This window comes from Danio rerio, chromosome 1, assembly GCF_049306965.1.
Source record: "Danio rerio strain Tuebingen ecotype United States chromosome 1, GRCz12tu, whole genome shotgun sequence".
Lineage (NCBI taxonomy): Eukaryota > Metazoa > Chordata > Actinopteri > Cypriniformes > Danionidae > Danio > Danio rerio.
The window spans coordinates 28,407,053-28,424,297 of NC_133176.1; the positions used below are offsets into that span (position 1 = coordinate 28,407,053).

Here is a 17,245-nt window from a genome sequence, read left to right on the forward strand (position 1 = left end):
CTGTATGAAACACAAAAAGAAAGAAAGAATGAAAATAAAGAACGCTGTAGCCAATTACAACTGTTTTTACAAACTGAGGAAAAAAATATGGAATCACACAAAACTGAGGGAAATTATATGGAATCACAAAATAAAAACACCTATAGTACTTTGTTGCACAACCTGGCTTTTATAACAGCTTGAAGCATCTGGCGCATGTGTTTATCAGTATTGTTCATCAGTCTGTCTCCAAATTAATCTTATTGCAGTTGCCAAATCAGCTTTTAAGCCTTGTCATGGACCGTTTTCTTTAATTTCCACCACAGATTTTCAATTGGATTGAAGTCTGGACTATTTGCAGGCCATCCCATTGATATTATATGTCTTTCCTGTAAAAAAGTTTTCAGAGAATTTGTCCTATGGCATGAAACATTATCATGCTGAAATAATTATGTCATCATCACCAAACATCCTTTTAATTTATGGAATAAGAAAAGTGTCCAAAATCTTATTATAAACTTGTGCATTTATAAAGGATGCAATGACTTTCATACCTTCACCCGACATATATGTACAATCCCATATCATTAAATGATTGTGAAAATGTTCACATTTTCTTCAGGCAGTTGTCTTCATAAATTTTACTGGAATGGCACCAAACAAAAGTTACAGCATCATCACCCGGCCTAATGCAGATTCATGTGATTCATTACTGTAAAACACTCTCATCCAGTCATCCACAGCCCAAGATTGTCTTTCTTTAGCCCACTAAAGCCCACTTTTTTGTTTAAATGTTAATGATGGTTTTTGCTTAGGTTTTCTGTATGTAAATATAATTTCCCACTTCCTTACATTCTGGTGAGAGAGACTGACTCTCCTTTCTGCCTATTTGTTCCTCGTATGTTTTGTTGAGCATTTTTTGATTTGGAAGGCATATTGCTTTAAGTTTTGCGTCTTGATGCTTTAATGTTTAAGAGTATGCTTCACTTCTACAACCTTGTCAATTAATTTGTACCTGGTCCAGATTTTAGACACAGCTGACTGGCAACAACCAGCATCTTCTGCAAAATTCAGTGAATGTTAAAGTTCTTTGAAAAGTTTGATAATCCTCTCCCTTGTTTCAACTGACATACGTCATGTTGGAGCCATGAGCTATGTCAATCAGCTTGGTTCAACCCCTCACTAAGATGTGCACTGCAGACTAATTACCAGTTGTAATCAGATACAGCTTTTTTCCTTGCTTTTCTTGTTTTTTAAATTGTTTCATACAGCCAGGAGGTTGAATTGTTTAATGAAAATAGTTTTGTGGCAAGTACAGTATATGTTTTTTTTTTTTTTTTACACAATTAAACATTTAAATAAGCAACTTCCAAGAATGCAAATTCCATACTTTTTGCCTGGGGTTGTAGATATAAAGAGCTCTGGATGAAAAATTCAGAGCTCATTAATATCCACATCCCTTCCAAATAAGGTAAAAACAGAGCCTTTACATTCTAGGGGCAATTCAGAGGGCATTAAAATGGCTTGAAAAAACATTTCCTACATACTTTATGTAGACATCAAAGAACAACTTAAACAATGTATAAATGCTTTCTATGGCACCTTCAATTATGTCATGAAAGCTACCCAAAGACGTTATCGAATGTTAGATATTAGATTATCATTTAATCAAATGTTTTTTTTTTTCTCTCTCTCAGACTAATGCAAAGTATGGAAATTACTATTGGCATGGCAAACATTTTGACCCCATTTTGTGAAACTGACCAGTGTCAGTACAGCATAGTAAGTAGAACATTTAAAAACATTTTGTATTTGCGATACAATGCATTTGCTTTACATTGTTTTTTAGTAGTATCTAGAGATTATCTGTTCACAAAACTACTTCAGTACAGTAAATGTAGTACATTTTTGAGACCTGATCAATGCCAATAAACACCTAATATGAGAGGGAATGAGATCATAAAGTTTGCCATGGATCCTCAGCCATCAGACAGAGAGTCTGTGAAGCTCTGGCCAGTCATTCAGGAAGTCATTGAAATTTGTAAGAGGCCATACCATAATGGACCCTACAGTAGATTACATTACTGAATCTCATTTGTAAAGAAACTCTTTGGCTGTAAGATTACCTCTACATAACTTTAACAAATTTGTAAGAAATATGAGCTGGATGGGAAACAGCGACTTACAGAGGAATGAAATACCTTTGAGCATGTAGTGTGTATAACTGTATAACCTACAATATATATAATTCATCACTACAATGACCAATGTTTGCCAGATGACACCAATGACTACGACTCTGATTTGATGCAATTTTACTCGCTTGCTCACTCAACGATTTAACAGGGAGTAAGCCACAATGGAATGAACCACTAATTACTCTGGAACATGTTTCACGCAGCAGATGTTGTTTCAGCACTGGATAAATCCTATGCACTCTCTCATTCACACACACAGGCTCATACAATGCGGCCTATTTTGTTTACACAATTCACTTGTACCTCATGACTGTGGGGAAAACTGGAGCATTCAGGGGAAACCCACGCGACAATGGGAGAACATACAATTTCCACACAGATATGCCTCCTGGTTCAGCCCAGACTCGAACCAGCGACCTTCTTGCTAACCACTGAGCCACCATACCGCCTGTCATTATATTAATTAATTAGTTTGAGATCAATATTAATAAGAACTTTAATTGTTTTTTTTATTTACAATAAAGACAACAATAAGCCACTAATTTTATTAGTAATAATTATAAGTTGAAGTAATATATCACTGGATAAAGATTACTGGCTTACATGAAAGATATAGAATGTATTGCATGGCAGCTTCCTCACAGTGTAAGTATAAGGAGTCATACTGACAATAAAACATGATTTAACCAATATAGAACTATACTGAACCACTATTGAACTGTATAATAACTAAAAGAGATATAGTTCCAACTACATATATGCTGCTTGCAAGTTTTCAGGAAATGCTGAATCATTGACTAAAAATAATAACCGACAATGCACCCATAGCAAAATAATGATTCTTTTGAGAAACCAACACCTTGCTACAACAAATCTTACAAATGTGCTTCCATTTATTTAAATTAAACTTAGGTTTCTGTATGATAAAGTTTGTAATAATTTTAAATGATACACTTCAGTTTATGACAGGCAGTATATGCAATACGTGGACGAATCAGTGGTGTAGTAGGTATTGCTGTCGCCTCACAGCAAGAAGGTCGCTGGGTGGCTGGTTTGAGCTTCAACTCAGCTGCCATTTCTGTGTGGCGTTTGCATGTTCTCTCTCCGTTCGCGTTGGTTTTCTCCAGAAGCTCCGGTTTCCCCCAGAGTCCAAAGACATGCGGTACAGGTGAATTGGGTAGGCTAAATTGTCCGTAGTGTATGAGTGTGTGTGTGAATGTTTCCCAGGGATGGGAAGGGCATTCGCTGCGTAAATACTTGCTGGATAAGTTGGCGGTTCGTTCCGCTGTGGCGACCTTGGATTAATAAAGGGACTAAGCCGACAAGAAAATGAATGAATGAAAAATATGCAATACCAAATGAGTTTTATATTGCATATAAAAAGTTAAGAGATTTAAAAAAGGCGAAATATGTAAAAAAGAATCTTTAAAATATCCAAAAACAGTGTTATATATTTTGCTTACTTGCATTCTTACATTATTCCAAATGTTCTGAAGAATGCTCAAACTCAGAAAAATAAGCCATTTAAATTAGTGAAACAGACCATGTCCTGTGTTGACGTGCTTACGACATACACTATCAATTTCTAGTTTGGTTTAAAAAAGAAAAAACACAAAAGAAACACCAAAGACTCTTTAACATGTTGTGTGTTTTATTCTTGCACAGATCAGCATTAAAAGAGAACTTCAAAAAGTAATTATAATAAGACAGTACTGCTACTTTCCTACATGCTTATGACCAGATGAACTGGAAGTGTCATCTGTGGCATAATAAAGCTCTTTCACTCAGTTGCTTCAGTGGTCTCGGTTGGCTTTAATAGTTTTCAGCCTGCTTCATACTTCCATGATATTGATAAGTTTTGAATACATCTGAATAGTTCATCTATGAATATAGACTCCCATGACTCCACACTCGGTTTCCAAGGCCCTGCAGATATGATGGCTTTTGCCTCAGTGTCCCACCAGTGACTATATTTGTAAATTGCATTTAAAATGCATTTATACACATACCTGTGAATATTAAAAAAAGAAAATCAAACACAGCGAGTCCTTTTGTATGAGGAACTACTTTCTTCCGCCATAACATCTGCAGCTGACGTCAGAACAGCAGAAACCATTGCTACTTTACCAACATAATTTTAAAGCTAGTATCTGAATGATTCTTTAGCGTAATGTCTAAAGTGTTGACAAAACAAGTGATTTTGCTCACATTTTAAGATTATAAGGAAACACTATCAGTCTACAGACATTTCCCAGTATTTATATTGCAATCAAGAGATCAAAATAATTAACCCCGAAAAGGCCAAAGCAATGCAAAAACTACCAGATAACTGTAGTAATTTGGTCCTTTGTGCTGGAGGGCCACAGATTGACATTAACATGAATCTCACTAACAGGTTCTCCATCATTTAAGTTCATGCTATCTACAGCAAACACAATCTGGGGAAGAGTTGCTCTGATAGGAGAGCAAGGTATATAAACTCACATATCCACATAGAACCTCTACTGTTTAAATTAGGGGCCGCTAAATGTTTCAAACAAACCTTATTACGTGCAGCGGAAAAGAAATGCTGTGCCACTGACTAGGTGGATAGCAGTCACATGAAGCCCAATGTGACAGCAGCACATGGAGTACAGAAACTCCACCCCCACCTTCCAATCGGACGGTCTTAAAATATTTCCCTGAGTCTGTGCCTTCTGGATTACAACCACCAAAGATTAACAGTTTATAAATAGAACAGATAGATGGACAAATGACGGAGGTTATGGGAGGATGTCCTCCCTTGATTTGTGATTGTCTGCATGACAGAAAGGGGTGTGCATCCCTTGGGCTGGAAAGACAGCAGTATCTGACTCCTATTATTATTGAGTGTGTGTGTGTGTGTGTGTGTGTGTGTGTGTGTGTGTGTGTGTGTGTGTGTGTGTGTGTGTGTGTGTGTGTGTGCAATTAAGGGCAGCTGAAAAAGCTCATGCATAAAGATGGCTAGAGGAGGCAAGAGTCTGTCTACTATTATAGAGTAGATATATATATATATATATATATATATATATATATATATATATATATATATATATATATATATATATATATATATATATATATAATAAAAATACTAAATAAAAATATTACACTAAATATGTAATTATAATATAATATAATATAATATAATATAATATAATATAAACTTAAAGGGGAATTTGAATATATACGGACAGCATGTTCTACAACAACTATTCTAACAAACATCCGTTTTTATTAAACAAAGTTTTTTTTTTTACATAAAGTTGCATGCTATTAATTTACAAATCAAAATCAGAAATAGTTAAGGTGTCACATATATGAAGGACAGTAAATAATCTGCATTATAAAATAAAAGGTATACTCAAAGGCTCCAAACAGGCTAACTAAAACAAGTGGAGAGCCTTTAAACGATAACAAAACAATGATAGAGATTTATAAAGATTTACATACATATTATATACATTGTTATACACCGCAAGAAGAGCACAGTATTTCACTGCATAAACCCTAATATACATAAAATACCAAGGACACATTCTGATGTCAATCGAGTGTCATTTTGATGCTTTGGGAAATCAGTAAGGTTATTGTGATGGTGATGGTGATGTAATTTTTAAGCCTCACTGCTCTTATGTAACAGCAGGATGAGCCCCTGACCTGGCATATACAGCATCCTCGGCCTACTAAGTGATGACTGGGATGCAGAACAGAACAAAAGTAAAAGTTGGGAGAAAGTCAAAGCACTTTTACAACGTAGATGGTTTCAAAGCAGTTAAACACAAAGAAAAGAGAATACAAAGCCATAATGATCTTTCAGATTATGGAACATTCCAGCATATCAGGCAGTGAACATTGTTGTGGTAGAGTGCTGTAGTTATACATTACTGTACAATTGTTTTAGTTCAGTTTATTACAAATGTCACTGTTCAAGATCAATTCTCTTAAAGTGTGTCTACAAAAAGCAAGAAAGAGGCAACAATAACCAAATTATATAAACCAGAACTCCAAAAATTGACAGAAGTGGGGAACAAACTTTGGGAGAAACCAGGCTTAGGCGGGGTGACCAGTTCATCTCCGCCCAATTGTAAGGTGTGTGGATAAATATTTCAGCAACTAGCATTAATGTCTAACATGCCTAACATTTCACACCTATTATTTAAATAAATATGAATTTTTTTTTGTGATTGTCAGTTAACTGGTATCTACAGTATTATTTGAAGGGTCATGGATTTTTTTAAAAAGTGGTACCTTGAGGTTCACTTATAATATTAGTATTTTACACTAAAACACACACATTCACACATAGGTCCTCTTAAAGTCTGCACAGAGATTCAACTGGACTCGTCAAAGCAACTATTTACTCTTAGGTTTGTAATGTTTGCTAGCAGACTCAAGCATATGGAGAATGTGAAATTGACTGTATAGATTATCTGTGTGATTATAATCATCTCTGTTTGCTTTTTAAGTGACACAACACTCGCTTCTGGTTTAGACAAGTGTCTGCCATTGAGCAACTGAATGACAGTAGGCACTAGGACTATATTGAAGTCAAAAATATTAGCCCTCTTTCCCAAGTGTTGTTTATTAGAGAAAAGAAAAAAAAAACTCTTTAAACTCTTGAGAAACATTAAACTCTTGAGAAGAAGGGCTAACATTTTCAACATAATTTACAAAAAATAGTGTTAATACTAACTCCAAATTTTTCCTGTCCCAACTTTTTAAAAAATGTGTTGCAAAAACTAAAATAGGAATATGTGTTTGTGGTATATGTGTGTAATCATGAAAAACACTCAATAAATAATGTTTGTTTATGGTCTGCAATGAAATACAAAGTACATTTAGAAATCACTATTTCTTTTTTGCATTTTCCATACTGTGCCGAATTTCTAATTTGGGGTTGCAATTTCTAATTGTCTAAATTCTTTTGTCTTTTTCCATGGTGCATAATATTTTTCTGCCTATTTTGCAACTTCTACCTCAGCTTTTATTTCCGCTTAAAGTGCAATTTAAAGGCTTAACTAGGTCATGTTACCTAGGGAAGTCAGGATAATTAGTCAAGTTATTGGCTGATTGTAAAATGTATTAAAGAAAAATTAAAAACTGCTTTTATTCTACTCTAAAATAAATAATACTTTATTCAGAACAAAAAAAAAACTGTAGGAAATGCTGTGAAAATGTTCTTTATCTGTTAAACATCACTTGGGAAATATTTGAAAAAGACAATTTCACTGGTGGGCTTATGACATCAAGTGAATGCTGCATGTATTAGGCATGTTATGTAAATAAAACAAAGAGGACGTTTCTTGCAGGATGTTTTATTGAAGCAAACACTTTGGATTGTGTCAACAGATTGTCAACTGATTGATTTTATGTGTCTAATATCCACATGAAATCATCTTATGCCCATTCTGTTATTAATAGACTACCTGCACCTGGTTATCATAGGCTCTGTCTGTTTATGACCCAAAGCTAATTTGAGCTGGTCTTGGTAGATTGCACAGGTCATTATGAGGATGAACTGCTGTATCTTCCTCTCTCTCTCACTCGCTTTTATTCTCTCTCATGAACCCCCAGTGCTGGGAAACACACTTGCATTCTCTTATTCACACACGTACACATTTTTACACTACGCCCAGTTTCTAATTCAATTCAGGGGAAACCAGATCACATACAGGAAACCCACACAAACATGAAAAACCCACACAGAAAGGAGTAAAACAGCAACCTTCTGGCTATGAGTCAACAGTGCTACTAATCTGTCAAAAACAAATCTAAGAGGGGAAGCATGCTAATGTGTATGTTTAGAGTGCACTATATAGTAGATGTTAATTTTACATCAATAAATCAATTAGTCTTTAATTAATAAAACATTTTAAAGGGCATACTTTAAAGTCAAACAACTATTCTTTGAATTTATTTGCTTTACACCTGCATGACTGGCACACAGGAATGAAAAATCTTCTCTGACTTCAAAATAGTTTGACACCAAACACGTGGTTTAGATATGGCCAAACAAATACACTACAAAAAAACTCCCTTGCTTTAAGTTTTTATCTTGTTTCTAGTTTAAATATCTAAAAATTCTTGAATCTAGAAGCATTTTCAAGACAAATAAAAAACATTGTCTTGTTTTTAGAAATAATATGTCAAAATTAAGGCATCACAGTGGCGCAGTGGGTAGCACGATTGCCTTACAGCAAGAAGGCCGCAGGTCCAAGCCTCAGCTGGGTCAGTTGGCATTTCTGTGTGGTGTTTGCATGTTCTTCCCATGTTCGCGTGGGTTTCCTCCGGGTTCTCCGGTTTCCCCTACAAGTCTAAATACGTGATATAGGTAAATTGAGTAAGCTTAATTTTCTGTAGTGTATGTGTGTGAATCATTGTGTATAGAATATATTCCAGTATTGGGTTGCAACTGGAAGGGCATCCACTGCGTAAAACATATGCTGGATAATTTGGCGGTTCATTACGCTGTGACAACCCCAGATTAATAAAGAGATTAAGCTGAAAAGAAAAATGAATGAATGAATGAATAAAACAAACAAAATAATCTGCCAATGGGTTAAATAAATTGATTTTATTTAAAGTAAAAACTAGAGTATTTTACATACCCCACTGCAACATCGTTTTGCTTGCTTGAAAAACTATAACTTAGAACTTTTTTTTTGCAGTGTACTGAAATCATATTAACGTGCTTGAAGTAGCATTTAATACATTGAGAGAGAGAAGATCGAAAATTTTAAACTGTGTAATTGAATAGGTGATTTTTTAAAGAACTGATAACATATCTTCAAAATTTTAAGCAAATACATTGTCATCGAACATGACAATAGATCAAAGGAAATTATTCCATGTTGTCTGAGCTTAAAGATTAGAAAAGGACAAGTATGTTGCATATTTTAAACATCTAGACATTTTCCAAACCAATATTTGTCTGAAAACATTGTGTATTTTATACTGACCTATTATCATTTTCTGCAAATAAATGCTTAAAATGACAAAATATGTACTTAAGGTCAAATCTAAAGAACTTTTAACTTATAATATTATTTATGGCTTTCTGTCGTTGACATGAACATGCTAACATAAAGAATATATTTATATTTCGATATATTTTCGTTTTGATGGTTAAAGCTGTTGGTGGCCAAAAACACAGTGCAAAATGCACGGTGTTCAGCAAAAACTGTTTTGTTTGTCCTCATTTTATATGTGGTTTCATATCTTGTTATAGCTTCTATGGTTTTGTTTATGGTTTTTGAGGATAAAGACAAGTCGCACAACCTGAACATGATGGCATTCTGAAAACCTAGTAACAACTGAAAACCTATTAATTAAATTGATGGGGGTTACTGAGCATTCAAAAATAAACAAAAAATATGAAAAGTCTACTGTATTTCCCTTGTCTGAACATGTGAGGTAAATCAATTATAAATAATCTCCATTATTTTATATTGGAAAAACCTAACATTGCAATTTTTTTATTGTGCAATATATATTGCGGTATGAATACAATTTGATTTGAATAACTATTTGGAAATACTTTATACATTTACATTAATTGGGATGATCTGTACGGGAGGTGCATAGAATATAATAAACAATCTACAAACATAGTTAAATTTAATAAAGAAAAAAAATGTTAGTTAAATAAGCAGCAATTTATTGTTTTTCTGAGGAGTCGAACTGTATTCAGGTATACAAAAATCAAATAATCAAATGTAAAATAATACTGCATAGTCTTCATTGTAATGACAAATAAATTAAATGAATTGTTATTAACTTAAAAATGGTACAGTTTCCCTATTTAAAACCTTCACACAGTCATAAGCCTAAAAAAACACTAGGAAAAATGATTAACTATAATCTAGACTCAACATTGTGTATTCTTACGATGGTGACTATTGCGAATAATCACATTGCGATATCAATGCTGAAACGATATATTGTGCAGCAATGGTACAATCACTCTCTTACTGATTCATCTAAAGTAAATTCACAGTCAGTTCAACAGACAGCATGAAGATACTTAAAGGCCAAACAGTAAATTAAACCATATTAGATAACATTTTACTTTAAGGTGTCCTTGTTAAACGTTCTATGTACTTACTATGGTAATTACAACGAATTATACATAATTGTATGCAATTACAATTAAATCTGCATTCTAACTCTAATCATATAGTGAGTACATGTAGTTGTTTTTACTCAGTACTTGAATTAAAGGGGTGGTCCACTACAATACCATATTTTAAACTTTATTTCATGTGTAATGTAGCTGTGTGAACATAAACAACATCTCTGAATGTAAGACACTCAAAGTTCAATGCAAAGAGAGACCTTGGCTTTTACAGAGTTAGCTTAGCATAGCCTACAGCGAACAAAGTTTGGGGACTACAAAATATACATCCGACTTATTGATGTCATAAACCCTACTGGTTACGTGCATACACCTCGCGCATACACTTCGTACAGTGAAGGGGCTTGGCCAGATGTGCTGTACAAATTAGCACAATACAGTAGCTACAATCCTGCCCAAATGCTGCTATTTCAACAGAGCTTTTCTATTTCTGTATTTGGACTTCCAAAGGACAAGACACAAAGAAAGAAGTGCTTACAGTTAAATTCTTATTATATTTCAGAGTATTAAAAAAATATTTAGCTGGCATTTCACAAAGGACAGCTTCCAAAATCTCTCCTAGTTCAGTGCTGGACTCCTGTATTGTGAGCCACAATTTGTAAGTATTTTGATTTGTTAAAAATGACTAGTGCTAACAGTATGTTGTAGCAAGAACATAAAAACGCATGTAAACAATGGGAAATTCTATTTGGCAACAATTTAGCTACAAATTCATATTTATCAGTCAAACCCATGTAAACATCCACAATCTTCATCAGCGCTGTAGTGTCTCTCTATGTGGCCGCGTTCCCTACATTCTACATTTCAAATAATGAACTCACAAAAGACAAGTGAATGTTTCATATTAATTACACATGCTTATTCCGAATATATGTAAAAGACATGTAACGTTGAGTAAGATGATAAAATACAGGATAGTTTGCCTAACTCGTGTTCTATCAGAAAAAGCTCATCCATCAAAGCTCAAAGGGAGGGGTCACATTCCACATCTTGCGTTTTATTCTTCTGTTAAAAGCGTCACTGTATATTACAGAAAAATAACTTAATTCAAGCATCAAAGGGAAAAAAAAAAAATTTAAAACGGCCCCGTTCTCATGTTACATGAGTCTACAGACTGTTTACACACACACACACACACACACACACACACACACACACACACACACACACACACACACACACACACACACACACACACACACACACAAACACACACACACACAAACACACACACACACACAAAATAGAAATTCTCTATTAAAGGAGCCACCCCCTGTTTTCACTCATTACAGAGACTCGTCAAATGTTATTTTAGAGAGCTGGCATGAAGTTCATCCTTTTAATTTTTTGTCTGATTAAGGCTCAAACAAATACTTTTAACCACTACTCCTACTCAGACACTATTAACACAACAGAATCAAAGCGCGTGCTTGTGGAGGCGTGATGATTTACTGATGACATGGAGCCTATCTGTGAATTACAGGCATATTATGTTAGATGACCAATCAGAGCCTCTTGAGGGCTGGACTTTCAGAGGAACTAGGTAATATGACAGTCATTTTCATGTTAGCTGAGTACCTGTATATAATCAAAGTAAGATATTTGAAAAAATAACGTGATTTTTTACAAATTGAACATGAGCACACATTGCTTTGCATCTTATAAACAAAACCAATCCTTAGTTAAACTCTTAAAATAAGGTTTAACCAAGTATTTGTTAATCAGTAGTTGCTGTGCTATATGTGAAAAATCAGCCATTCACATGAAAGTGGGTGTCTCTGCATCACCATTTATCGATATCAACTTTTTCATGTGAACATGAAATTGAAAATCTTTCACCATTCTCTCTTATACTGCATGTTGAGAATAAAAATAAAAAGTCTTCTAAAAAGACTAAAAAAATTATATTTATGTTCTGTTTGTACTAAAATTGAACATGAGAACATGCAAAATTTGAAATAATTAATTCTAACACTGACTCTGCATAGACTTAAATCCTGTAGGTGCTGGAGATTAGAACAAAACAAATGAGCTGGTTCCAGGAAAGAACAAACTACTGCTTATCACCAAAGTAGGCTTAGGAAATCATTTAAAGATAGTAGGCTTATGATATAAAGTTAATGAGCTTATAAAATTTGAATATTCTATGTTTTGGTGTTGCAACAATAGATAGAGTTAGTTAACCGTTAACACATCGTTTGTTATAATTACTATATTTATAGCCAAATAATATAAGTTAGTATATGGGTGAAAGCACTTTAAAACTAACAAATGTCTACTTCCCTATTCTCTACCAAACTGTGCAGGGCCTTTCTCTCTCAGAGGCTTTTGCCCCTCTGCCATCTGGAACTAAATCTGCCATCTGAGGTAAATCAGCTGGAACAAATGTTTTACCCATTTTGAGCACTGCTGCATTTTCTGAACCGGAGCCATCTCCTCCTGAGGCCAGATAGGGGCTGATCACCAGTTACCTGCACTAGGCACTGTACTATTAACTAGCTTGCCAGTGCATGTTTTTTTCAGTGACTATGTACTCACCTTACAACAGGCTCACCTATTTAACACTACAAAAGGCATTCCATCCTGAAAGTACTATTTTAGGAGGGTGTATAATCTGCTCTCTACAATTTGAAATAGTCTTCATTTCTGTGAAGATGGACAATAGACAGCTCACAATTTGATTAGCATTTAAAAACTTAGCATTTTACTGATAACTTAGCATTTTACTTAGCATTTTTGATAAGCATTTTACTGATAATCTTGAACATACTGTTCAAGTGCAGGAAGCGATGTGCTAAAACACACAACAATAAAACAATATATTTTAATATTTGTAAGGGAAAAACATCTCATTCTTTAGGTGGTAAAATGTCCCACTGTTTAGGGTCATTTTAAAAACACTGGCCTGCCAAGTATGTGGTACAGCTGACAAAAACTTCAACAGAAAAATGTGTGCACTGCAGTAAGCAACGTCCAGAATTTGTAATAGGGGAAAGCAGAAAAAAACATCAGCCATGTTTGGGACAGGCGCTGTGATGCATAAATAGTGCCTTACATCAAAGAAACCTAGAGATAGAAGCTAAAGAAATCTCTACATGTCCAAGTACACTACTGCTCACAAATGAAAAAAACAACAACACGAATTTGTGACACTGTGATCAACCATTTCAAAACACCCAATGGTAAAAAAAATCAAGAAAGATGTTCTCTGATTGCATAATTTTCATCTATTACATGTAATAAAACAGAAATGACATTTTCTGTACATAGGCTCAAAATAAATTCATAGTTGATGAAAACAGAATGTGTGTGTGTGTGTGTGGTCTTTGTGTATACTCAAATAAAAATCACTTTCATAAGACACTTACAAAATCTCTGCATAATTACATACAGCCAAACAGAATAGTCAAAGACAGTTTTCATGAAATCTCACCTCAGTTTTGTGCAACAAATCACAATTGGCTAAAAAGCCAGATGGTGTGAACTAAAGTGTTAGAGTGCTGGAAATGCTTTGTTTTTTTGTTTGTCATTTTAAAACTAAGTGCTCATGAACAAAATACCTTATAAACAAATGCTTGTTGTCTCTCATGGCCTATTCAGGTACACAATTTGAATATAATCTGAATGCTATAGTTTTTGTTTTTATTTTTATTACATTTTATTTTGTTTGGTTAGTAATGGGCAAACCTATGGTTCAAATACAAGCAAGTATTTACTATGCAATTAAATTTCCAAGAATAAATAATGGAGGTAAAACTAGTTAAACCTGCCTCTGCATTTCACAGAGCAGGCACTATATTTTGTCACGACTGCAAGAAGGCTGTGTATAAAGTACACAGCAAGCTGTGAGATGGAGCAGTGTGTTTGAGGAACCATCTGTTCTACAGAGCAGCTCTGAGTCATGCCACCCTCTCCACTCTGCAGCGTGCACTGATGATGTCACAGCCTGACGATTGGTCAGAATGAGACAGATTATGTTGTTTAATGTCAGGCAGCTATGCAAGTCAAAGAATTTCATGTTAAGAACAATGTAAAGGGATGCTGGAGTCATGTTTTTCCGCGTTTGAGATTGTATACTTCAAAATGGCACAATTTAAATCCCAAATTATGTCTACACAAAATTACAGTGAGACATGCATCTCTCATTCCTCTATTAATGCAAGGTGAATCTTTAAACAAGGACACTAGATGGAGAACCAAGAGTAATGCAGCCTCACAAGGTAACCAGAGATTAAATCTAGTTTTATGTCCACTGACACAAACATACAGAAATTTACACATACACAGAAAATAATGATAATAGTTGAAATTAAAATTCAACCAGATTTAGGGGGCTAATATGAAAAAAAATAAAAATAAAATAAAATATATATATATATATATATATATATATATATATATATATATATATATATATATATATATATATATATATATATAAAATGGCAAAAATTCCAATTCCATAAAATTGGACCTAAAGCCTATATGTGGTGGCTTTGGCATCGTGGATTTAAAGTGTCACAGCATCACGACTGCTTTAGAGGGCATCGAGGTCAATTTAAGGATATGAGCTATTATGTAACAGCCCTTATCTACGCATCTTAAAATATTGATGTTCACGCGTTTTCATTTCAACGGTGCTGATAAGAGCACGGAAAAAAAACACAGAACATCCTTCATCCTAACATCTGAACGAAATGCTTTGACAGCGACTAGCCCGATGGCAACATATAGTGCCTTCATTTGTTTATATTACGGTGCGTTGAATAAAGCACACGCTGTTCAGAGTGAAGAGCCGCATTACGATTCAGGACACAAGCTGTTCTGTCTGCTGTAGCACTGCAGCAAACCCATTTTCAGGCTCGTAATGGTCAACAGAACAGAATGCTGAATTCATGTACCGTTGCATCTTACCTGAGTGGCTTTGTGGAATTGTTTCTTCAGTCCCGCTACAGACATGGTTCCGATTGGACTAGTGCTATTCTTCTAACCCCTGGATGAGATGTAAATATGTTCAGAGATACGGGGATGAGAGACGTTCAGAAATAAACCCTCGTACACTGGGAATCACCACACGAGTAGGCTGATTATAGCAGCTGATGATGACGAGGCTGTGACATCACGCGTCAGGTTCCGCCTCCCCACGGATTACAGCTGAGCCCCTCCTCCAGGGGAACCTTCAAGGTTAATTCAAAAAGGCGTTACGCCAACAGGTACATTCAAGACAGGTCAGGGGAGAAACCGTACCGTATATATATATATATATATATATATATATATATATATATATATATATATATATAATAATCAATACTAATAATAATATTAAGAAGAAGAAAAATGGCAGACAGGGGGACTCTAGGGAACACTGAAATTTTGTCGTAAAAAATGCTCTCTCTCTATAGTGGGGATGTGATTTAATATATTTAGATTGTCAGCCAACACTTTCTGGATCAGGTGGTTGGATGGTCCTAAAGCTATCTGGTAACACTTTATAATAGGGTTTCAATAGTTTAAGTTAGTTTATGTGTTTACTATCATAAACAATATGCTTATCACAGTATTTATCTTTGTTAACATTAGTTACTTTAAATAAAGGTAGATCACAGTGCATTAACTAATGGTAATAAGCACAGCTTTGGATTTTAATAATGCATTTGTAAATTATGAAAATGCTGATTATTAATAAATGCTGTACATGTTTTGTTCATTCATGTTTGTAAACACGTGAACTAAAATTAACTAATGGAAACTTTTTGTAAAGTGTGTCCAGATATCCCAGTGTCATAAACCTGTTGCCTTGCTGTAATAGGCATAGGCATTGCAGCCAACATCTGCACACAAAGATTCCAAGAAATCAGCAACATCAACCTTCATAAAAGATTAAAATTACTTATCATTCTTAAACAGGAATGTACAGTAACCACCAGTGTTACATTAAGACAACATGTACAACATGTACAATTTGTAACATTATAAAACAGTACAATTTAATCAATTATATAATACAGTGGTTAAAAATGTGTCTCACAAAGTACTCCCATCTCTGCAAATTTTGCATGACTACCTGTTAAAAGACCAGACAGAACTTTTTAGTTGCTTATTAGAAAAAATAGGGACCAGTTTTGTGAAACACTGCTATGACATCTTATGTATTTCAAGTTTATGTTATCTATCAGCAGTTAATATTACCTATTTGCATAATATTAAAATTGTCATTCTGCCCTTGTAGTGCTCATCCACAGCAGTCTGTCATAAGGAACAGCTCAGACAGCAAACTTGCAGCTGGATTGACAGAGGTCAGGTATCCACTTCGGCCATTTCATTTAGCTGATCCAGGTGGTTTAAGGCAGTCAGTTGAAATGCTCTGCAAGCTTCTACCTATGTCAGGGCAAAAGTATTTTCCATGGACTCCAGAATCTAGAATGGCTCATTATACATCAGTTTCAGCAGATGTCTCTGTGCATCATGTCAAACTGTACCTGGGAAAAAATGTAGCAGGAAACTCAAGCCTTCACTCTTACATAAATAAAAAAAGGTTATTTATAGTCGTTTATGTAGAATAAAACAATGGGTCACACTTTATTTTAAAGAGCTCCTATTTTATCCTATTTGATGTAGGAGAAGTCTATGTTATGTTTCAGCTTAAAATAAACATCAGATCATATATTATACTCTGCTAAAAATGTCAATATTGCGATCAGAGAAAAGTGTGAATATAAAAAAAATGGAATAAATACATTTTTATCATACTGCTGGCTATATTCACACACTGTTGCTGCAAACTGTGCTCAAACCCTTTATAAAATGGATTTTTGCACAATAGGTCCCATTTAAATGAAAATGAGCTGGTTCTCCTTGCCCATCGTTCCACCATACCTGTCTGTTTCTCCTGTGTCACATCAGATAAACA

The 17,245-nt window shown here is 34.6% G+C and overlaps 1 protein-coding gene across 1 annotated transcript in view; it reads right to left on the reverse strand.

Moving 5' to 3' along the window:
- sh3gl2a (SH3 domain containing GRB2 like 2a, endophilin A1) overlaps positions 1–15,393 on the reverse strand; it is a 43,317-nt gene extending 27,924 nt beyond the window's left edge. Inside the window, 1 exon segment of the mRNA NM_201116.1 lies at positions 15,247–15,393. Coding sequence (NP_957410.1) covers positions 15,247–15,291 — 45 coding nt within the window. The 5' untranslated portion in view covers positions 15,292–15,393.
- Between the last annotated feature and the right edge of the window lie 1,852 nt (positions 15,394–17,245).